The 24,390-nt window shown below is 41.2% G+C and overlaps 1 protein-coding gene across 1 annotated transcript; it reads right to left on the reverse strand.

Moving 5' to 3' along the window:
* Positions 1–3,769: 3,769 nt before the first annotated feature.
* Positions 3,770–24,366, reverse strand: OSGIN2 (oxidative stress induced growth inhibitor family member 2). The gene is made up of 6 exons (XM_075415892.1): positions 24,227–24,366; positions 21,101–21,255; positions 16,935–17,071; positions 14,791–14,982; positions 14,076–14,167; positions 3,770–12,053 (listed from the first exon to the last, which is right to left on the reverse strand). The coding sequence occupies exons 1-6, from the start codon at positions 24,268–24,270 to the stop codon at positions 11,006–11,008; spliced, it is 1,668 nt and encodes a 555-aa protein (XP_075272007.1). The 5' UTR covers positions 24,271–24,366; the 3' UTR covers positions 3,770–11,005.
* Between the last annotated feature and the right edge of the window lie 24 nt (positions 24,367–24,390).

Raw genomic sequence — 24,390 nt, forward strand, 5'->3', positions numbered from 1 at the left:
GAGAAAAGGAAGTTAAGTGAGCTTCTTCAGCACGTTTTTATGGGTATTGTCTGAAGAATTGGGAATCTATTGAGAAAGACTTAAACGCAGCTGATACCTGATCATGATAGTCTTCTCTGGGGTTCATTATGTAGAGCAAATGCTCTTGTTACTGTTACAGAGATCTTGGAGCTGAAAAAACCAGCTTTTTTTTCCTCTTGCTTAAACATACTTATTTGCAGCTTTAAATCAATTTGTTTGAATGTCAATTTGTTAAAAGCTACTTGCAAGCCAGAGAAAGTCTTACAGAGCTGTTGCACTCCAGTCTGGGATTTGAAATTATTTGACCTCCTCTCACGCCTTTCCTTTTTGCAATCACTGCATAAAAAAACTGCCCTTCAAACTAATTCCATCGTTGGTATCAAGAGTGAAAGCTATGAAACAGGGGCCTGGTTTTGGGTTAGGAGAGCTCATCTTAATGACCTGAGAATTTAGAGTTTGAGGCATTCCCCTGGAAATGCAGTGAGAAAAGCCTTCCAGATTTCCTGCTCAGCATGAAGTCATCACATACAGGTGAAGATGGACAGTAGCTCCATCACATCCTGTTACAAGAGGCAGGATGGTAGGATCGCGTTCCTCATGAGGAAGTAATGTGGTTGAGGTAATTGAATTTAAGTACTCCTTAAAAAAATTGCTTCCTCTGGCGAGAGCTCCGAACACACGAGCAAGATGAGCTGAGCTGTTTCAAGCCACTCTGTCATATATCAGATTTGAGGAACAGTATTGTGAGGTCTAGGTATATCAAGATAGCATATGTGCTCAAATCACCATGGTTGCATGATCTCAGAAAATACCTGGTCTTCAAAAACCAGTGTTTCCTCAGGTCTCTCTTGGCATCTCCGTGATCACATGGTCAGGGATGTCTAGAGTGATACACAGAGTGAAAGAGCAATATCTCTGTGTTTGGCAGTAGCCATGAGAATGTTTTGGTACTGTAGCTTGCATCAGGGCACATAAAATCTTGTCAAAAAGATGGTTCTTCGGCAGATGAAATACTTGTTGGAGGAGATGTACTGACTGCTGTTTGTTGCACCCTCAGCTGAGTTTTTCTACTCTCAGTGAGAGTCTCCAGGTTTGCTGTTGAAGACCCACTGGCCCAATAGGGCAGCTTTTGTAGACTGCTGAGGATGACCTTTGTGATTGTTACTAAATTCAAGCAAATAGTTTGGGTAGCAAAATATCAATGGACAAGATCCTTCAGAAGGATTGTGTTCACAGTTGTAAGAAACAGAACTTGTAATTTCACTTTAGAAATTCTCAAAAGGTAGAATGTACAGGGGCCTTCTACAAGAAGGCCTGATGATCATTTAACCTGATGAAGTTCAACAAGGGCAAGTGCAGGGTCCTGCACCTGGGGAGGAACAACTCCATGCACCAGTACAGGCTCAGGGTGGACCTGCTGGAGAGCAGCTCTGCGGAGAGGGACCTGGGTGTCCTGCTGCAGGACAAGTTAACCATGAGCCAGCAGTGTGCCCTGGCTGCCAAGAAAGCTAATGGGATCCTGGGGTGCATTAGGAGGAGTGTGGCCAGCAGGTCGAGGCAGGTTCTACTCCCCCTCTACTCTGCCCTAGGGAGGCCCCGTCTGGAGTACTCTGTCCAGTTCTGGGCGTCTCAGTTCAAGAAAGATGAAGAGCTACTGGAGAGAGTCCAGTGGAGGGCTACAAGGATGATGAGGGGACTGGAGTACCTCTCCTATGAGGAAAGGCTGAGGGAGCTGGGCTTGTTCAGCCTGAAGAAGAGAAGGCTGAGAGAGGACCTTCTAAATGCCTATAAATATCTCAAGGGTGGGTGTCACGAGGATGGGGCCAGACTCTTTTCAGTGGTGCCCAGCGACAGGACAAGGGGCAATGGGCACAAACTGAAGCACAGGAAGTTCCGTCTGAACATGAGGAAGAACTTCTTCCCTCTGAGGATGATGGAGCACTGGAACAGACTGCCCAGGGAGGTTGTGGAGTCTCCTTCTCTGGAGATATTCAAGACCCGCCTGGACAAGGTCCTGTGCAGCCTGCTGTAGGTGACCCTGCTTCAGCAGGAGGGTTGGACTAGATGACCCACAGAGGTCCCTTCCAACCCCGAGCATTCTGTGATTCTGTGAAGAAAGTAAAGGCTAAGCCCTTTGCTGCTCAGACTGCAGCCCTAGTGGCACATCTGAGACCACTCTTCTATTTACGTTATGTGACAGAGCTAGTCAAATCCATTTCCCCAAACAGTTGAATTTAGCAGTTTTGATACTTTTTAAAAGTTATTTAGTGTCCTAGGACTGATAGACTCACCCACCATATAACTTGAGGAGCACCCACAGACAAACACTTGGAGATTTCTCTATAGATCTTGTTTGAGATGCCTTCTCTCAACGATATCTGAAAACTCGTGGCAGTCAGATGAAGGCCCTGGTGATTGGAAAAAGGGAAAAAGTATTTTGCCCCTCTGCTCTGCTCTGGTGAGAGCCCACCTGGAGTCCTGTGTCCAGCTCTGGAGCTCTCAGCACAGGAAGGACATGGAGCTGTTGGAGTGGGTCCAGAGGAGGCCACAAAAATGATCCGAGGGCTGGAGCACCTCTCTGTGAGGAAAGGCTGAGAGAGTTGGGCCTGTTCAGCCTGGAGAAGGCTACAGGGAGACCTTATTGCGGCCTTCCATTGCCCAAAGGGGGCTTGTGAGGAAGATGGGGATGGGCTTTTCAGCAGGGCCTGTTGTGATAGGACAAAGGATGGTGGCTTGAAACTGAAAGAGGGTAGATTTAGACTGGCTATAAGGAAGAAATTTTTTACCATGAGGGTGGTGAAACATTGGAACGGATTGTCCAGAGAGGTGGTAAATGCCCCGTCCCGGGAAACATTAAGGGCCAGGTTGGACAGGTCTCTGAGCAACCTGATCTGGTTGAAGATGTCCCTGCTCACTGCAGGGGGGTTGGGCTAGATGACTTTAAAGGTCTCTTCCAACCCAAACTATTCTATGATTCTTCTACCAACACTTCCACCATCATCTTTAAGACTTGTTTGCAGTCTGTAACAGGCAGCTGTGTGCTCTCGTGAGGGGAGGGCACTGTGGAGATTTCCACGGTAGTGCTGAGAAAAAAAGACAGTTGCTATTAGCACTTGGCTAAAGATACACACAGTGTGTGTTCCTGTCTTGGGTCCAACTGGAAGGCGCCTAACAGGTGGTAGTTTGCTTTCTAATTCAGTTGCATCTGCTGCCTGGTTGATGAGAAGCCTGTAGATCAGTGAACACGCAATAAATTACATCAGGATTTGCCTTACCCCTGGAACTACTGCATTAAATTGTAGACCTGATGTTTATTTTACAAAGTTTACCTTGTGGGCTAACCCCCGCAGGCAGCTGAGCCCCACGCAATTAGAACTTCTGCCACATGCTCCGTTTTTATTCCGTGGGGCTTGTGCCCTGTGGTTTCAACATTCAGGTCACCAGTTTTCTGAGAGAACTTGTGTGGTGTTGGTTTTCTTTAGAAGGTTAAAAAAAGTTCAGTCACTCAGACATGACATCTAAGGGTTCTCTCATCTGCCTCAAACCACAATCTGCAAGCATACCCACCTTTTTGACAAAACGATGCTCTTCACCTAAAAATACATCTAAGCAGAAAGTTGTCTTCAGATCTTTTCTTCCATTTTTCTGTGTAACACAAAGTTTGTTTGAGGGTTTGTTGGGATTGCTTTTTTATAGCATGTGTTACCTTTGTTCACACTGCTCACAGGAAGGAGATGCACACAATACATAAACTAAATATACTTTTTTATTAGCAAGGCTTTTAATATACAGTCTTGCATTCAGCAGCTTAGCTGAACACGGTTTAAAGCAGATCAAATTACTCCAAGCACCGCTAGAACAGAGGATGGGTGCTGTATCCCTCCAAGAACAACATGCTGAATTTTCAGTTTAACTCACACGGGTTTCAGCCAACTTCCCGTCTTTCCTACATCAGCTGGGGAAGCCACTGCCTTTTTTGGCAAGACTACCGAGATACTCTCCCCTGTCGAAGTTTGTTTTCTGTTTCTGTCCATTCACATCTGTGAGTCTGCCCCTTTTTCTCCTACCCTTACTCCCCATTTTTTCCCAGAATGGCGGGGCTGGTGCGGCAGAGCTGGCCTCTCCTGTGCCTTTGCACCAGTTCCTCTATGCTGGAAAGTGTCTTTGCAGTTAGCTTCAGTTTCTCTTGTCCACCGACCTCCCCATCAACATCCTCCAGAGTGCTAAGCCCCCACCATTACCTCCATTCCTGATGTGTCTGAGAGGCTCTAGTCCACGTGTTTACCATCAAGCATCTGTTCATAACTTGAGACAGCAGCCGAAGGCTCTGCTATAGACCTCCCTCTGACCCCCTCCCAGCTCTCCTATTACCTGTCCATTCTCTACAGGCGATTTCTCAGTCCTTATTCTTACCTGTCTCCCCCCCACCTTCCCCCCCTCCAAAGTAGCCCTGCTCTTGCTCTCTTCCATTTCTTGACTCTATCCTCAGTCACATTTGGCCACATCTGGTGTTCGATTCACAAATTCTGATTGTGTTCTGGTGGTTCTGTTACCTCCTTAGAACTTCAACATGGCAAAACCTGAACTGCCTCCCTTACCAATGTTCCTCAGTCTTCCTTTTGCAACGCTTGATAACCACCATCACCGCAGTCCAGTGAGATAGTTACAAAAACGCTACACGAACTCAGATCTCCCGAACTAGCCACTTCCCCCACCACGTGCTTTAGCGCTCTGCCCATAGGCTCTGCCCCAGCTCTGACTGTCACAGTCTCTCTCAAGCATTGGCTACAGCACTGGATCCACGCAAACCAACACCTTCTCCTTCTCTGAATGCCTCTCCCTCCCCAGTTTGTTTCTTCCTTTGACTTAGGAGTCCCCCACTTCTCCAAAACAAAATAATTGGCTTCTAGGTGAAAACTGTTTTTTAATATTACTGCTTTAGCCTGCAGTCTGGCATCAGTTTTCACGCATGAAGGTAAAACAAGCTTAGCATGCAGACCTCAGGTAGGTTCATCATCTAATCAAAGCTGAGGTTTTGCTCACAAGTTGCTTGCAGCTCAGGAGAAGAATATATCTCAGCTGACAGCAGATGTCCTGTACAGGTTGACATTGCACAGCTAACAAATGGGTATGACCCGAGCATACTCCAGCAAAAGCAGAAAACTGAGGCACGACACACGGAAATGACATTTACATGGTATCTCCAAGTCCGGGTGTGTCGTGTGTGTGAACAAACATATCGGTAGATGAATACAAGCCTTTACCTCATTTAGAACTAGAATTCCACAACCAGCAGAACAGAGAAGCAGGCAAGGTCAGAGTATTGACTTTCCAAATTGTGCCAGGTAGATGTCAGGTAGCAGGATCAGTTCCCAAACAGCAAAAACTCAGTGTTCACAGAGAAGCTGGTCCTACAATCCCAACTGATGAAAAACGAACCATTTCCCTCTCCTCAGAGTGTCCCCCAGAACTGTATCAATTCTCTTTGATTGCCTTGTCTCTAGCTTTACATTTGTGGACAACTATTTTTTCTTTACGAACCTACTTAGAAAAAGAACCTAAAAACGCCAGGATTCCATAACATTTTGTGAATACATAACAAACATAGTTGTTAATTTTCTTTATGCTGACATGTAGGTCTACAGAGGTTGTGCAGGAACATGAAGCTGAGCATTAGTTTATTGAAGCATCCACTGTAGGCAGCATAGGCTGACACCTGCACATTGCCAGTGATCTCAAAATAAAGAGACGGAGGAGGAAAGTGCAAATTAGACTCACTTAGTCTCCAGAACAAGTTGTTTCAAAAGGACAGGAGAGCCAAGGATAGGAAGTATATTTTTTTCCTGGTTTTACTGATGACCACCAGGTTTTCAGAGTTGGCTTAATAAGCCCTGTAAGTACAAAGTTATCACTGTTAGAAAATCAGCTGGCATGCAGGCAAGTGTAAACTCCAGTTCAGGGTTTGCTTAAGGTGAAATGTTCTAGCGTCTGCGAAGACAAAACCATCTTTAAAACAGTGCTTAGCTTCACTATAATTGCTAAATTATAAATGCTTTTCCCCCCTCCGTAATCCTTGTTCCTTACACCAAATTCATCCTTGACCTCACAATTCATTGTGTAATTAAAGCTTAAAAAATCAGCTAAACTGAAACACGTTAAGTGTACCATATTCCCCAAAATATGGACTTTTTCAGAAAAAGAGCTGTTTATAATTCAATATCCTTGCTTCAAATTTCTGCCCCTCCTGTCACCAAAGCCTTTCTTTCTCTGTCAAAGAATGTTTTCGTTTGCATTGTTTCTGCTGAATAGAATTGGGTATCATGGTCATTTCAAACAAAGCATGACTTTGCTTCCAGGTTGGGCAAGGGGAAAAGGGGGAAGTCAGTGTCCAAAAAGCTCTCACTTCTGTTGAGGTACTGTGCTCCCATCTTGCTCTCACCTCAAAAAATAATCCAGAGTGGTGACAGAACATTGTTATTAGACGGTTCTAAAATATTATCTAAATTAAAATGTAACAGTATAAACCTTTTAGCATTTTTTGTTCTGTAACTATTTCAAAATGAAATCATTACGATATGGATAATAAAATCAAATAATCAGCTGCATTTACGGTAGCTCTTGCTGCCTCTTGCTGGTTAGAAATGTTTGCATGTTACGGCACCGATTCCGCTATTACATGAAAATGCCTGCTTGCTTTCTCAGAAGTAGAAAATACAGCACCAGAGCAACCACATCTCATCTCTTGGCATGCCACCTTACTGATCCAGTCCTACAGCTTCTGCAGCAAGTAAAATTGCTTCTAGTTCATATGCATGTGTTGCACGTCAGTGTAACTTCAGCTAATAGCCAATTAAAAATATATGGCAACGTCAGACTGCCAGCTCCCGCACGGGGCTCTGCAGTTACAGTATGCAGACCCTGACAGAAGAGGGTGGGAGACCACCAGCCGATCAACGCTGCACTGCTTCGCGGACCTCTAGGTTTGCAGTTCATATTGCTCAGATCCTTCACTGCTTTCCTCCCGTTGCCCCTCACTGGTCATCACTTGTTATCAGTGAGGGCTCACTAGAAGTTTGCAAATTTTACACCCTTTCTTTCTCTCTCAAGAGCAGCTGGCCTAAAAATGGCCTTTTCTTGCTTTCAGCTAGATATGCAGGTCAGGCCTGCCTCAAAGTTTGGGTCTTCACTGAATTTCCTCCAGCTTTGATCAAGTACTCTGGAATTCTGGCTCTAGCCTTCTTTTTACAGTTCTTCAGCTGTGAGATAAAGAAGCTACAGCCATCTTCTTCTACAAAATTAGTATTTTTCATTATGCAAGCATCACTCTATTTAATTTGTAATTTAAATAAAAGGTGCCTACACTCAGCAGGCCAGAAGGAAAACACAGTGTACCCCAACCATTCCCCAGGTGCTGAGGACTAGAGACCTGCAGCTGTGGGATGCACTTTGGTGTCCCTCACTCCATGTACAGGCACTGTTTCTGGGGGCTGTACTCTTTCCACGCCTTCACTGGCAAGCCCAGGCTGCGAGCCCAAGACAACGCATTTTCCTAAGAGAGAGAAGAACCCGATGTTACTGTCACCACTCTTTCTCGATTACTCGCAGAATGGATTTCTGCGTTTACTCACCAGTGTAAACCTTAGCCTTAGTCTTTCGTGGAAAATGTTTTAAGCGGACGTCAATCACCTACTGGAAACCAAGAGAACGGCTGTGCTGTCTCCTACCGCCCCGTCAGGTGACTTTATTAACAAGCACCGATGGTTAAATAATCACACACGAGGCATATATTGTTAGGGAAATCTACTATGACAAAGCTTAGTCCCAGTTCAACAGCTGGATACTGCTTAAAATAATTTGGGCTAAACCTAGTTTAGCTAGGAGACACATTCAGCATTAATAATCAAACCCAAATGTAAGAGACATTTTCCCACTAGCCTATTAGAAAATACACAGTATAGGTTAGCATACCTTTACAAATTCTATAAATCCAAATTCAATTCCTTTAGCTAAAAATTATATTCTTCCTGTCTGTATTTTAGTAATAAAGCTTAAATAGTAAGCATACTTTTTAAATCCGTGATGTTTAAAAGCTTATCTTTCTCACTGAAAGAAGAGATGAAAGATGCAAACAGTCTGCCTTCTGGGAACTATTATAACATACAGGAAATTTAAATGGTATCTTTTCTTTAAATCTGAGAAACAAAGTATTTCCCCAAAAGACAGCTATTCACTGCCGACATCTAATCCACAATATATGCAGTAAGTAAATGCTTTAGGAAAAACTATCCTAAGGCAAAGCTTCACTTTTCACATCTCATTCTCTCAAAACACCAAAGAGGAAAGAAACAGAAATTTCTCTCAAAATTAGAAACCCAAAAGTAAGAAAACCTTTAAACCCAGCAATTCCTAGAAGAAACAGGACGATTTTTTTAGTAAAGCTTTGACCGAAAAAAGTATTTTTATACTCACTTAATAAACATGACCATTGAGAAAATTTCTCTGGCCAGATAAGGGGTCTCACGTGCAATTTTTTATCTAAAAAAAGCTGGCAAGCTTGATAAAATAAAATTAAAAAAAGGCAGTTAAACCTCAAGGTGCTGTAATACTGCAGTGAAAAACACCTGTGTGTAACAGAACAAAAATCTGCTACAAATTTGTCACACCACACACAGCTTGGAAGTAGCTGCAGCAGCTCACGCGACAGATTTGGCTGTTTGAAGCTTTTTTCCCCTTTTTGCAAAATGACTGCTGAAGTAAATTGCTTCCTTTGTTTTGCTGGCATTTAAAATGTTTCACGTGACAAATGAAAAAGCAGTAACATGCCGTAATACGTTGTATTTGGACGTTTATATTGACACAAAACTGAAGGAATTTAATCACAGCGCAGATGTATTCCCAATATATTAACTGCAATAAAGTTCTATTGTCAAATATTTAGCACTTAAAAACACTGATTCTCTGTTAAAATTATTAGGTATCACAGGTTTAGGATAGATTTATACATACACAATTTCTGCCAAAGGCAGCAAATTATAGAATCTCAATTCAGTCATGAAAAAAATAAGCCTAGAATTTAGCATAATTAAAAGCAGCTCAAGTATCAGTATAAAAACGTATCTTAACTCGTATTGACAATGTATGGTTAAAACCAACCATGTAGGCAATGCAAAAATTAATATAAATGTTGCTTCTTTTGTTCATTTTTATGCTATCAAGATGGCTCTAAAATTTATTATTAGTAGCATCATTTCATAAATTATTATGGGCTTCCATTGAAAATACTGTCATTATAATCCTTGCATACTTTACCTTTTCAATTTGTATCTCCAAAGTCTAAGTAACTTACTGAGATGCATAAAGGCCTGAAGTAGCCACAGAACCCCATAATTCAGGAGGCACAAAAACCAGGCATTTATTGCGTATAGGCATCTACAACTTACGGAAGTTAGACAGCTGGGAAACCAGCAAGCACTAGCAGTTTCACAAAGTCTAAGCCTAATTTCCTTTTAAAAATCTGTTCAAGTTCAGATACGGAGATTTTATTCATGCAAATACAATACCTTAAACTAACATGAAGTTATTCAACACAAAAAAAAATAAACCCCCAAAAAATTAAATTAAATAACATCTATTCCACCACATTGGACCTCAATTAATATGTCTGGTAATAAATCAGTTAAAACCGAGCACTTCTGTCTGCTGAGAGTTCTGGAAGGTAATTTAGGTTTTCTAAATAGCTGTTGCTTACCTCACTACGGTGAATAACCAATGAGTGTGTTTAGGTAAAATAACTACTCTAAAACCCAGAAAATGAAATCTAGGTCTACATTACGGAGCAGAAAGGTGAAACTTCAGTTCAGAGGTAGGTACAAGTTAAGTCTTTGTCTTTCATAACAAGCTTTAAGATTTATAGGAACTACAGCATTTTTGTTTTGGGTTTGGCTTGTTTATTTTTAGCTGGCTTTTTCAAGTTTCAAAAACTGCAGGCTAAAATAGTTTTAGCGTTATATGCTGCTCTAGAAAAAAAGAGAAATAACCAATACTTGGTCAAATGGCAGATGAGAATATCTATCACCCACCTTCATCAGTCAAGTGATCCCATTCAGTCTTCCTGAGCTAGGAAGCACAAAAACCTTAAGTTTCCTCATGTACTTAATTTTTCAGTAGTAAACTAGATATTCCATGCTATTGACAATGCAATAAGAGCACTTACACCAGTACTTTATTGTTTATGTTAATGAGTATCTCAGAAATGTACACATCACTGCAGGGGAACATCTCACATTAGTCTTTCTGCACTCACCCAACTCTTAGGCATAGTGTGAAAAAGCATTAATGGATTGTGTCAAATCAAGTGTTAAAGATTGAATGGGAATGCTTATTATTTTATTCCAATTACCAAATAGGATAATTTATAACTGTTGAGGAATACTTCTTGCTTACAGAAATCCTTCTTGTAGTAAAACCCATTTCACTAAGTGCTCATTCCAAGTATTACTGTATTACTATGGAAAATAAATAAATACCTTGTTTCAAGCAGAAGGCTCTAAATTTGCTTTGGGCCCAAGAACCACCTTGTACTAAGCAAGCTTTCTGCTTTTAGAAGTTATTTAAATTCCATGGTAGGAATACTTTGTCACATTTGACACTAAAATGTAAAGCCACTCTGGCAGGCAGTGCTTTTCCCAGAGGAAGTCTGCTCTTTCAGATGAGCAAGAGATGACAGGCAGGTCAATATAAGTTAGTCTCATTTTCTGTTTATCTGGAAGTAATTCCAGTTGAGTAGAGATCAGTTGTAATAGCAGATCAATTTTTTGTATTTTGAAAAGGTGAAGTATTGTAGTATCAGCATCCTTTACCAAGCAACACAAGCGCAGGTTACTTGTACGCAACAGAAATGTGACTGCTATCAACTTTCGCTGTCAGTGGCTGTTCTGTTAGACTACGTCTGTAATTCTCTCTGCGGAAGTTTCTAATCTCTCATTTATGGTACCCCATCACCTCCTCCATCCCCACTTTCAATCAATTCATGTTTCTTCTTTTGTCTTATTGCCAAGCACCGTGCAATGCCCAGTGCACCTCCTTTTAAAAACCGTACAAAGTTGTCTCCCACCAGAGGACCTAGAGCAAAGAGGTTAGCTTCTTTAGTGCATTCGTAAGTGTATGGATCAATCTCTATAGGATTCCCCTTGCACGTGATGGGCTGATTAGAGTGATGACCTATGCTATGCCCTTGGTCCTTTAGAAAGAAAAGATTTGGGTGAGAACCTATCAGAACTAAGGCTACAGAAAACTTCAGAATTTTCTTCAGTCCGGAGGCACTCTGAAGGACACATTTCATTTCAGGCTTGAAGGAAAGTACATTGTGTTCAGGGAAACTAGTGTAAGCAGAATGTAGACTAGAATCCACAGTATGGGACTGAGTACACATCATATGATAGACCTTATGGTATTCAGGGTAAAGCTTTTTAGGTAGCTGTTTGAAAATCAGACTTGTATCGGTAACTCTTCTACGAAACACATGGATTACTGGGATGTTGTTGTTGTAGGCACACAGTACTGCATCAGCTGCTGTAAGACCAGCACCCACAATTAACACAGGGTCTGCCTTCCCACGTAACTTTCCCTTGTTGATAGCAGCTCCAAAGTCAGACATGGAATGAAGCACAAAAGGAAAGTCTTCTCCTTCGACTTGTAGTCGGCCAGGAGAATCGAAGGTTCCTGTGGCAAGAGCCACATTCTCGGCAAAGAGGCAGAAGGGCACATGAGAACCATCTGTGGCTCGCTGATAACCTCTGACTTCCCAGTTCCTCTTAATCAGTGATTTCTGTCCATCTTCCATTTCCAAATGCTGTGTTGAAATATTTTCACTTAGCTGACTTCTATCTTCATCATCCTCTCCTCTGTAAAGCCTGGATACTGATGTTATGTAAACGTTGTCTCTAAAATTCTTTTGGAGGCCCATGACTTTAACATAGTGTTTATAATAACAAGCAATTTCCTCTGGCATTACTCGATCACTCTTTATATGTCTGAAACAAGATTGAATGGTTCCAGTTACTATTTAGACCTTATCATTAATTTGAATATCACATATGACATACCACATGACAGTCAGATTTAAGAGGATTGAATCTGCTCAGTGTAACTGACACTGAGCTCAGTATCTTCAAATGCATTTGATTTGTTTTATTTGTTCTCTTGATTCCTGATACACAAGACAAGCTAACTTTTTTTTTAACGGCTGTAAATCTTTACAACGTAAAGTGCTATGGTGACTAACAAATTAAGCGTAAGAAAACTCTGCAGTATCACGGTAGGTCTGTAGGAAGTGTTTTACAAAGACAGTTTAGCATCACGACTGTCAACAACACAATACTGGCTAAACTTGTACTCAGTGGGAATACACTCACTTAGGATGTAAGTAATTAAAATATCATAGCAATTATTAAGTGCTAATTTTGAAACTCTAGGCCTGATATATTACTTCAGTAAAGTATTCTTCATTATACTTCGCAAAAGACCTCTCCCTTGCGTACAGGTAAGTTCAGTATCAAATGAAGTGGTTCCATATCACAGGAATGAACAAAGCAAGTATGACACGGAACCTTAACGTAACTACGTAAACAGGATTATGATGTCCAAGTGTCCAATAAAAAACATTTGTGCACTGCAATCCTGGTATTACATCTATGCTTTTCTTATGTTTATTGCGATCTCATTTATAAAAAAATAACATGAAAATGTAATTATTTTGAACAGATGCATGAATTTTGCTGCTTCTTTAGAAGTAAGCTCTAGGAATAAGGCAAAAGAAATGGTAGTGAACATCAGGATTGCCACTGAATTACGCTCAGAAGCATATTTATAAGAAATCGGGCTACTCATTCTCATAGATTAACAAGATAATAGCATATGTACTTTTAAACGTTCCGGTTACTACTCTGAAAATCCCGATGAGGTATTTACTGAAGAGGGTAATACAAGAGTGTTACACCCGTCACAATGAAACTTAGGAAACTATTTCACATGACTGTACATTTTCATTATCATCAATACTTTTAAATATATTTGTTTAATTGTGGCATAACAGGTCAGCATTTCTGTTTTTAGTATTGTTGAAAACTACAATATAAACAAATTAGCTTCAGATAATAAGCAGCTTATGGGATTTCAGTTAATAAGTAGGCAAGATTACTGTGGTTATCTAAGAAAGCGATTAAAGAACAAAGGTACAGTTTCTTCACTATAAGTGTTGTCCTGAAACGAGTAACAACATGCCCTTAAAGACATATGCCCAAGTAATTCTACTTCTTTTGCCATATGTGGTACAAGAACAACTTCCTTTAATTTTGCTAGAACAAAGTCAGGAAAATTAAAATGTTAGAAAAAGCTTATGTAGAGTGTTCCTAGGTTCATCTGCTGACACAAACCTTTATGAACTAATTGTATAACTGAAGTAAAAACAGTGAGCTTGTACAAGACAGTAATTTTTCTGCTCTAAAATTTTTCCAAGAAACTTACTACTAGAAAATAACAGTGGGTAATACTGAACTATGATCTTAAAATTAAAATCCATAGATAGCAACATTTCAGACGCTGCAGCTTTGCCTCTAAAAGCAAATACTGAAATACACAACTTCCTAAATTACAAGAAAGCTAGTGTGCACAGTGACTTACGTTGCACCCATGTTGAAAGAGGGACTTCCAATACTTCCACAGATTTTAAACTCCTCCCTCAATCTTCCCTCAACTCTGATCAAAACTGCCCACAGTAACAGGGCTTCTTTGTGAAATGCTGCTAGAACACACCAATGCTAGTACGTGTGCTTTCGATGCACTCAAAGCAATTACTCTGGCTGACCATTGTCCATTTTTTCCCCATAAGAGTGCACACAGCAGAATAATGTCCAGTGCCATCAGGCAATTTAGTAAACAAGCCAAAAATTCCTCCTGTGAGCAATGAAGTTTGAATGTTTTCCAGCTATTAAAATAATGGTATCTGGATTCTTACAGCAACTAGGTTTCCCAAATACATTACGCAATATCTCTACCTGCGTTTGCTAGCTGCCCACTCCTTAAAGGTGAGGCCCGGCAACTCCATCCAGTCTCCAAAACTGATTGTTAGCATAGAGCCTTCCATGGACTATGGAGAAAAAAACAAGATGTGTGACCAGATATATTTCAAATGGATACATTTATGTAAAACACAGTGAAGTTCTTCTCATTGTACTCATTTAGAGCAATAAAATACCAGAACGTAACAACATACCAGGACATTACAGGAAGTGTTGATGAACTATTTTCGTGTTACAGTCAGATACTATTTTAATGTGCAACCACATTATCTAATAAGGCAGAAGGCGAAGAGAGAACAAGTGAAAGGGAAATTAAAAGCAAGTCACTTCAAATACAAACAAGAAGGAAAAAAAAGTGAAACTGGCAGCACATGAACACATTAAGATTTTGTATAAAAGCACAATGCAGACAAGAGAAAAAGGTCATACAAAATCTTATTCATTATAATTAATTAAATTTAAACTAATAAAAAATATATAAGACAGCAGTCATGGTCACAAATCCCCAAATGAAGGACAACTTTTTCCTTCCTTTCTCATCTTCCCAACATATTTGGGCTTTGGTAATTGAGCAGCTGAAACTGCAATTGCCATTACTATCTAAAACAGCCTTAGACAGCAAAAAAAAAAAAAAACCCCAAACCACAAAATTATCAAGTTACCCTATAAGTGATATGAAATTTTTACTCACATGCCAAGCCCCACCAGGTGGTCCTTTACCAAGCACTATATGGGGGATATAATTATGTTGTTCTAGCTTCCAGTGCAAAACTGGCGGGTAGTCATACCCAAAGTCAGCCTCAGGATGAAGCAATGTATCAAAAAGCACTGCAACCGGGTTTGAAGAGCGTCCTTCAAGGCCTTCAGACAGGTACTCCAGATCCTAAAGTATGGAATAAAAGCGATACGTTCATACAAGTTTCACTGTTCATCATGCTATTCTGATGTACAGAAGTTGAATTTTAACACAAAACAGTTACTTCAAGTTGCATTTTAAGTAGATGTAAGTATTTAATGTAGAGATTCAACTGAAACACTTTTCCAAAAAAACTGCCATGATTCAGTTCTTCTATAACTCTGCATAATACATTTCACTCATTTAAAAATTACATGTTAATAACACAGTAATACCAGGGTAGGTCCATATTTGAAATTCATCGCAGAAAAAGAAATATAGGGACAAATTTTCAGACATCAGAGCAACTTAATAACATTTATATACATATATAGCAGACTGCTTTTAACAAAGAATTGCTAGTATTTCAAGAAGCCCCATTTTGATAAAGCAAAATTGGAAGCTAAAACCATTAAGTTTTAAAGACCACACAGAAAAAGCTCCTTTGACAGCTCTCAGGTAGTTCCAACATTAATATATTTTGAAATAATGGAGGTGTTACAAGTATTATTTTAAAAAAATTAATTAAAACTAGACTTATTTCACAAAGCAGTTAGTGTTGAGAACAATTTCTAGAACTTTGTAAAATGTTCACACTTCAGCATCTATTAACCAGCCACGTTCTAAAAATTTCACGATGCAGTGGCAAATATTTGAAGAGAGAATAGAGAGGTTTGAAAGAAGAATTGGGAAGGCCAATTTTTGCTGACAAAGACAAGACAGTTTAGCTTCCTAAACTGGGAAAATATCAGGTGGTCGGAGGAGAATGAGGTACATGAAACATCTGTAGCCAAAAGCTTAGGCAACTTACTCTCATGCCAAAAAAGTAAACCTTGAGACTTAAGGTCAACATTATATGAAAACAGCACAGCAGTAAAACAACACAAAACAAAAGAACAAAAGCCAAACAACCCCTCCTTCCCCACTACAAACACATATGCATGTTTGTATTTCAAATAAATTACTCACACAGGCATACGGTTAGCAATAGCATTGTGAGTAATTCATCGGGAATGTAGCGAGGTGAGCAGAAAACAATGATAACACGGCAAACAAATGGACAAGTGGGGAGAAAAATAATGGAGAATACTTAACTAATCAAATCAGACAGAAAAATCGGACAAAAACACTGAAGGATACTGTTCAGAAAGAAAAATGGGTTGTGTTTATAGAAGATACATGTCCCTAATGTTACTAAAAATGAAGTCTCAGTGAGAACTGTACTATTTTAACTTCAAGTATGTGTACTTGAAGTATGTTAGCAGCACGTGTTCTTTGATGATAGAGCCCAAACATCCTAGAACATGAAAGCTGGAATTCCTGCATCAGCTACTCACTGACCACATGGTGCTTTAGACACTTTTGGCAAGTAGTAACAACACGACGAAGGGCAGACTGCAAAATCAAAAACCACCACAAACAAAAAGCCCTCAAGATGCAGAAAAACCACCACATGCCCCAGGACTGGATCTAATGGTCATGACTTGATTCTATTTAAATTAACAGAATAAGAAAATAACTTCTTAATGTATTAGAAATGCGATTAGGTAAGTAGGCTGGTTCTTCACAATGCAATCTGCAGAATTTTTTTGGATAAGTAGTTCTTAAAATGCTTTGCTTTTCATCTGAAGTGCCCTACATACAACTTGTTATAAGCCACTGAAGAAAGTATATAGCGCTCTTTATATATATATATGCACACCTCTTTATACAGGTAGGAAAAACAGAGGCCAAGAGATAAGGATAGCTGTTTGAGTCCACATAGTTACTGAGCTTTACCTTGGTCTAATTCTTTGTAGGGTGAGAATATGCAGCCTTTTTGTGTCTATGGCAGTGCTTACAAAAGTTGCAAAAGCATTTTAAACAGGATCATTAAAGAAAGCCTACTGTTCCAGCACGCAGTAGGAAAAGAGTGAGACAAGATGGCAACCAAAGCTTACTTGATCAACAATGGAAAGATGTCGAGCTTCTTCTAATTTCGTATGTAGAATGGGGTTTGGGTGTATAGCTTCAGGAGACAAATATGGCCTGTATCCAGAGAGCAGGTAAGAAAGACAAATTCCCGAAGGTCCATTTCCTATTAAAGAAAGAAGTTACTGCTTTAGTAAAAATGTCAATAATCTGAAGTTTGTAAATCACTGAGTAATCAGCAACAAAATCATACTAAAGTAGTATAATGCGATATGGTCCTGATTCAAAGCAGCTTATAAATGTCACAGTAAAATAAAGCCTACCATAGGAACTTCCTCCAAATAAACTGAGCAAAATCTTTTTCAGGTAGCAATAAACATATGTATGACTGTTTACATCATGAAACAAACTGCATATAAAGGAGTTGCATAATTTAGTATGTCAAATTCACTATTCTTGTGTGAAAATGGTCTGATGGGTAAGATGTGATCTGCCTGTCAATCACAGTGATATCCGAGTACTATTGCCATCTTACAACTTTGCATTCCCATTTATACTATGTACAGTAAAACACAGAACAGAAAGACAATCTAGAGCATATGCTCTTCAGGTCTGCCCATAAAATAAAACGAAGAAAGAGACAAGCATAAAGCTGAAGACTGCAAGTCAGATGAGAAGTTGCAGACACAGCACAACAGCAATGTAAAAGCCGACTGAAGACAGGTACAGTAGATAAGTGGTAAAGGACAAGAAACTCATGTAAGACCATGTTCATGGTTCAGCAGCAATATCAATTCAAACATCTTTCTATATCCTTTTTGTAGCATTTTATCATTCATATACATGCATTATTGCAATTTTAATAACTAACTTATTTTCAAAATGTTACTAAAAGATCTGAAATGGACGGGACCAAAACATTACCATAAGGTCATTATTTCTATTTATTTGACCAGTATTAAGCAAGGGACTGTATTTATAACATGCAAGTACAGAAGTAATGTTCATGTTGCAAAGTCAGATATCGAAAGCTAGGGGAAGCTAAAGTCAGGGAAGTACGTGCTATGACACAGAACGGAAACATGTGACTACGTACTGTTATTTCTACAGCTCCTCTTCCTCATTAACTGAATGAAAGGCACAGTGTTCTCCTAATGAGGCACTATTCAGTATTTTGTCTTTGTTTTCCATCTAGGGTGGCACACATGGTATTTATCACACACTATTCAAATTCTGCGCTAAAGTTACTAATTTTTTCATGTTTTTATATAGCACTCGTTGTCAGAATCTCAGCTCTTGCTTCCTACCGTTTCAACTCTTGACCTCAAGAGTTCACCCGTTGTTTCCTGTTCCCCACCGCCTTTGCATAGACTATTTCCATCACCTGTTAACAATGCCACTTCTCCAGTGCCTGTCTCTTCTCCCTCTTCTGACTTCCCAGTCCCTAAAATCTCCCATTAGTTTGCCGAGACCCTGTTAACTCCTGGTCTCTCCATACATCAGATTTCTCTTTGCTCCTCCACCAGGCTACACCCATCGCTCTGGTCCCCAGCAGCAGTATATCCCATGCTTTATCATAGTGCTGTGCGCATAGACCAGTCATAGCCATAGGCTACAAGAAAATCGTGTAAGCTCATGACAGATGAGTTATTCAAAGGCTAAGATCACTAATTTATAAGAAATCTTCCATAAGCATGTTTTCTCCAAAGGCCTAGAACCCAAATAAGTCAGACTGTAAATGGCTCCTACCAAACAATCTTGTTTTTGCACCTGAATATGGAGGCAAAAATAAAAGCATTAGAGTGCCAGTGTACTGTGCAGATCATAAAGCACTGGAAGAAGACTGTCAAGGAAAGCTGTGGATTTCCATCACCGGGATCTTCAAGACATTTCAATCAAAAGCCTGTAAGAAAAGGTTTAAATATTGGTGACCCTGCCTATATTATTTCCCAAACCATTTCAATTCCTATTTTGCCATTTAAAAAAAAGACCGTGAAGAATCTTTCAGACAGTGAAAACGCTGTTCCTTACTCTCACACTGTTCTCCCATCCGCAAACAGATGAGTATGAGGTAGCCGGGCAGGCTTCAGTCCAGGAATTTAAAGCTTACAACAGACGCAAGCCTCTCCTGTCACCCACTTGCCACATGAGATGGATGTGAGAGAGAACCTTACCAATACACTGAAACCATTCATAACAAAATCATATGAAGTTGTGAAAACACCCTAATCATACCTATAGTTCACAAGCATTCCCATGACTGAGTAAACTCTTAACTATTTTTAGAATTATAACTTGTGCACAGTAAAGAACTTTGTTTCTTTTTACAAGTGCATAGCTAGATTTTTTTTCCTGCTGGCGTATAAAGGAAGCTAATCCACAATGGAAAGAGAAAAATGGGTGTCGTATCCAAGGATGTCATGCTAAAGATTATTCCTACTGTCTAAGACTAAAAAGAACCAAATGGATAACAAAAGTTGCCAAAACAAAGGTTGGCAAGGACCAAGGAAATTACCGAGGATGGGATTATGTTAAGATGAATTACTGTCCCTGAGCTCCCTAGCCGCCCCCCTGGGACCATCCAGAGCACCGACCCAAACCCAGTTCCTATTCTTTGAGCAGACTGAGTCCAAGGGAAAGAAAGGGGAACATAAGTTACTGCTCCATCATTAAGTCAACTGCTTATTACACCTGTGCCATCTTTTTCTTTCTGATTAATAAAATACTGCAATGAGAAGACGGTGGTGCTAGGAAGCTAAAAGTATGTTTAACTCCAGCTATACAGCAGTTGCACGGAGAAGACGACAAGACAGTATGTGTGTATATGGGGGGGGGAGTGACAACTATTTTTGTATTCTTCTACTACATTGTCAAATCATTATAAATCCCTTTTAAGGCTGTTCAGACAGCCAGTGAATTACTTGTAATAGGCTGCCAAAGGGGAAGATCAGCTTGTGGAGCGTCTCAAATGTATCTGTGAAAAAGCATTTGGGCAGTGCATTTTTCAAGGAGAAATAGTCAAGGCAGCTGTTTGGTGTCAGCACACAGAAAGGCAATCTAGACAAAATAAGTACTGAGCACAGGTATTTGCATAATGTATATTTGCAAAACTAAACGGTGAAAACTGAGTCATTAACCATATGGCAAACCTATACCAAGGTTGACAAAACGCCAGGGAACTGTTGCTCTTCAACTATGATGCAGAATTCAGCAAGTGATTCATGTCTGTCACATCCACGTAAGTCTATTACACGAGCACTATTTTAAGCTATCATGAAGAGAGCGTTGAGAACAGGCACTGTACAAACACCAGCCTTTCAAAGTTGTGGAGATTTACTGTGAGAAAATTACATTGAAACATCATTCTCTGGAATCTGTGCTTGGTTGCAGGTACAGTTAAGGCTGTTGGTTCGCTGCAGTCCCAACTGCTTTGGACTAGATTATTGAAAACCTCCCTTACTCCAGATCTTTTCTTTATCCTCTCATCAAGTCATGGCAGTAAGGAGCTGGTGCCCAGCTGTTGCTGAAAAACCTCGGCCCAATACAAATCATCCTGGCACTCTCAATTAAGCTGTGTACCTAAAGAGCCTGCTCCCTCTGCTATCCTGTCATCCAGCAATATTTTACAAGTACAAGGCTTTAATTATTTAATCAAGACTATAATTTATTGTTTTCAACTGGCTGAATTGACTTGGATTCATTTTGGAGAAGATGGGACAACATCCAGACGTTAGTGATGGACGCAACAAACAAAAAGATAATTAATGAGAGAGGTTAGCATATACCCAACACACAGCATACAATGCTTTTCACTCTCCCATGTGACACCACAAATTTCTCCTGGTGCACCATCAACAACCTCCATGCAACCTCAAGCAGACATCTCACATTAATCAAACCCTATGTGATCAACATTAGAATCAAAACAGTTCTTCCCTTAAGACTCACATATCTGCTGCTAAATAATGCAGCTCATTTTGTCAAAGCACAACTCGAATTCAAATATACTCCAATAGCAAGTCCCTTAATATAATTTTATGGTACTGTTGTTAATCTTAACAACTGTATTACCCTAATAAACGTCTTCACTGTAAGGATGCTAAGCATTAGTTATTTAATGATAAATTACTTCATGCAGCAGGTCTATAAAGGCAAGGGCAGTGACAGAGAATCTTAAAAAAGTGAAAAAACTCACCTATTATAACTACAGGCAGAGTAAGGAGGGAGTCCCCAGGCAGAACAGTTTCTTCAATTAAAGGCATTCTTTTAATCTTCCTCCCAAGGCTGTCACCAAAATACTGGACGAAGGAATTCAAAAGCTGTCCTTCAGTTTCAGGGCCGCTGTAACTTCTAATTAAGGAGGACAGATGGGAGAACACCAAAATGAAACAGTTGAACTGTTGTCAGAACAGTCTCTTCAAAAATAAAGTTGCTTTTGATGCTTTAAGAGCTATGGGATTGGCAAAAACGAGACCAAAACAGATACACTCCAACCAATCTACAGAATTTTACTCTTCATCACAGCTTTTCTAACAGAAGATTTTTAAAAAGTCCATCTTCTCCTAGAAAGTCTACAGAAGGATAAAAAAAAAGAAGGCACAGATGGCTCTGCAGTGATGCAGATTTCTAATTTCAGTTTATACAAAGCCACAGTATAACCGACAAGCATTATTTTGATCCCACACACAGCAGAACTCATTCCTCATTATCCTTTATCAAAAGAGGTGAGATACGCACTGCCTAGCCAATTAACAACACTAAGACCAGCCAAAGGCTGAAGGAGCAGCTAAGGTACAACAGCAGCCGCTCCCATCCCTTCCTACCTGCTGAGCAGCACAGCGGGCTTCGCCTCGACAAATTTCTGTTTGGGTAGATGTAAGGCTGGTTAAAGCTGGCAGCGTGTGAACATGGAGAAAAAGCGTGGTCCTTGTATGCCCCAGACATAGCCCATTCTACCACTGTTAGAAGAAAACTTTTTATAAAAGGAATTGCCACGCAGTCAGGTCAGCTACTGCGCAACAGGCTGCTTTCACCCCTGGCCATTTTCCCGGATTTCTCAGTTCTTTCTCTGCAACATCCACTTAGGTTCCTCTCATAACTCTTCAGCGTCTAAATGTGCTTACAGACTGCAAAGATTTGGCTTATACTGTTTGCTGCTTAATTATTTAGGAGCCCTTTCTGAAGCCAGGTCACCGAAGAAGCACACACTACCTGTTTAGCTAGACAGAAAGGGAGTGGCAAATTAGAAATAGTCTGTTATTGGCAGTTATTTTATTAAGTCTTCAAAGTAAAGACTTAACAACTTTTTAATTAAAAATACACCAATCAACCGATCTAAACATTCTTCTCTTTACAAACACAATTTTAATTATTAACTTAATAAATAAAAGTACTCTTCTTTGTTTCCTAAGAATCTGCATATCTTGAAGCTATTCTACTGTTTCAGTAATTATTTTCCACACAGGACCAAAAGCGTAAGACACCAATTTAATTCCCATGGCCTTCCAGAAGCCACGTACGCTACGCGCCGCCTCAGCTCCCACAACATTGAAGGTTCTGCCACATTCTTGCAAAAGCCTTTCCTCAATGGGCAAGTCTGAAGTAAACTAGAGACAGAGCTGTACAGTAATAACAGCACTAGCACATGCTTTAATACATCTCTGGTTATTTCCTTGTTAAAAGGGGTGGGAAGCTATTCTAAGGTTGTGCTTACTTCAGAGAGCAAGCACTTTATATCTGTATTTCCCATGCTACAAAAAAAAAAGCATATTACATGCTTAGTGTTTGATTGCAGTTGCGCATTAGCTCTTTACAGTATTGGAGACATGTAACATGCAAACAGCATGAGTTAGATGAGGACAAGTAGAAGGCAGAGAGAGGATATCTCATTATCGTACCGCTTTCACCTCTGCTTTTAGATAGACACAGGTAGACTATACGACTTCCAGCCTTCGCTCAAAGTTAGCTAAGGCAACACTACCCTGTGCTTTGCAAGAAATAGGCTTAAAGAGAGCATGCACGGTTCAGTCAGGTTTTAATATACTTGCTGTGCTAGATGGAAGATAAAAACCAAAAGAAATATTTCAAAACCTCTTTTATGGGATACGTGCACAGTGCTGTAAGCTACAAAAGAATCTTTAACAACAAAAACGTTGCTTCTGTGCAGCTTAGATAGTTTATCACCAACTACCCCACCAGTTTAGCGCGGAATCTAATTTTGCATAGAAACATCCGCGTACAACACACAGTTTCTCAGCTGTTGTGCAGGCGGAGCAGACGGAGGACTGCTACCAGGAGCATGACTTCCCTTTGCAAAAGCATCATACCAGCGCTCGTTAAGATCTTAAGCCGGGGGCCACCATCTTCCTAAGCTCTGAACAACACGGAAAGCCGCCAAGTCCCAGAAGTTTTTATCTTGATAAAAACTCAGGGCAGACAGCTTCGCAGCGGCGGTGATCTGGTAGAAATGCCGATGGCTCCAGTCCCGCAGAGATGCCAGCGGGCACAAAGATGAGTCAGTTCCAGCGCGAACGCTTCGTTTACCTTATGCTGGCTGCACCACGTAACCTCCAGAATTACGTTCTGCCAGGCACCTAGGTTCTAAACACGTTCACCTTTCTTTTATTAACAGTGCTCTCCAGCTAATTATTTTATTTTTAATTGATGCGAAAAACCTAGGGATAGAAAAACGACTGCGTATGGACATTTTCCTCCCTATGAAAATGATAATTCTTTCATAATAACTCTCTTAATTTACTACAAGTTGTTAAAATAAGAGGTGCCTTTTTCAGGTAGCAGTTTTCCAAGATCCTAGAATTCCCTACGTACTTCTAGCAAAAATAAAAACGAAGCGGACGGACCGCAGCGGGCGGTTATCAGACACGTCGTTACATGAAGGGAACCTCACTCCGGTCCCCAAGCCGACGCTTCGGGCGGCCGCTGTAACCCCGGCGGGCGGCGGGCGCGTCCCCTCCGCAGCCGAGCAGGGCGATGCCCGTCAGCGCCGGGATCCCTCAGCGCTGCCCAAGGTCACGGCGCGCCTTCCCGGGCCGCCGCCTCCATCCCCCCGCCCGCCGCGGAGGGGCCGTGCGGGGCCGGGGGCGCCCCCCCCCTCCCCCGCCGCCAGGCACCAGCTCCGCGGAGGCCGCAGCAGCGGGGCGGCGGCCGCGGATGCGCTGCCGGCTCGCCGGTGTCCCCGTCCTCCCCGACAGCGACACGCACCGCCCCCCCCCCCCCGGTCCCCTGAGCCCGCTCCCGCGCCGGGGAGGGGGCGCCGGGCAGCCGCCTTCACCCCCCGGCCGCTTCCCCCCCGCCGCCCCACCTGAAGTGACCGGTCAGAGAGCAGCGGCAGCACCAGACGGGCATGGGGGGCGCCGGCGGGGCCCAGCGGTGGGGCTGCGGGGGGACGCCGCGCCGCGCCGCCCGCTCCTCCTCCTCCTGTCGCCGCCGCCACTGTGTGGCCCGCGCGGCACCGCCCCTCCGCCC

The sequence above is a fragment of the Opisthocomus hoazin genome, chromosome 3 (assembly GCF_030867145.1).
Source record: "Opisthocomus hoazin isolate bOpiHoa1 chromosome 3, bOpiHoa1.hap1, whole genome shotgun sequence".
NCBI classification, from domain to species: Eukaryota; Metazoa; Chordata; class Aves; order Opisthocomiformes; family Opisthocomidae; genus Opisthocomus; species Opisthocomus hoazin.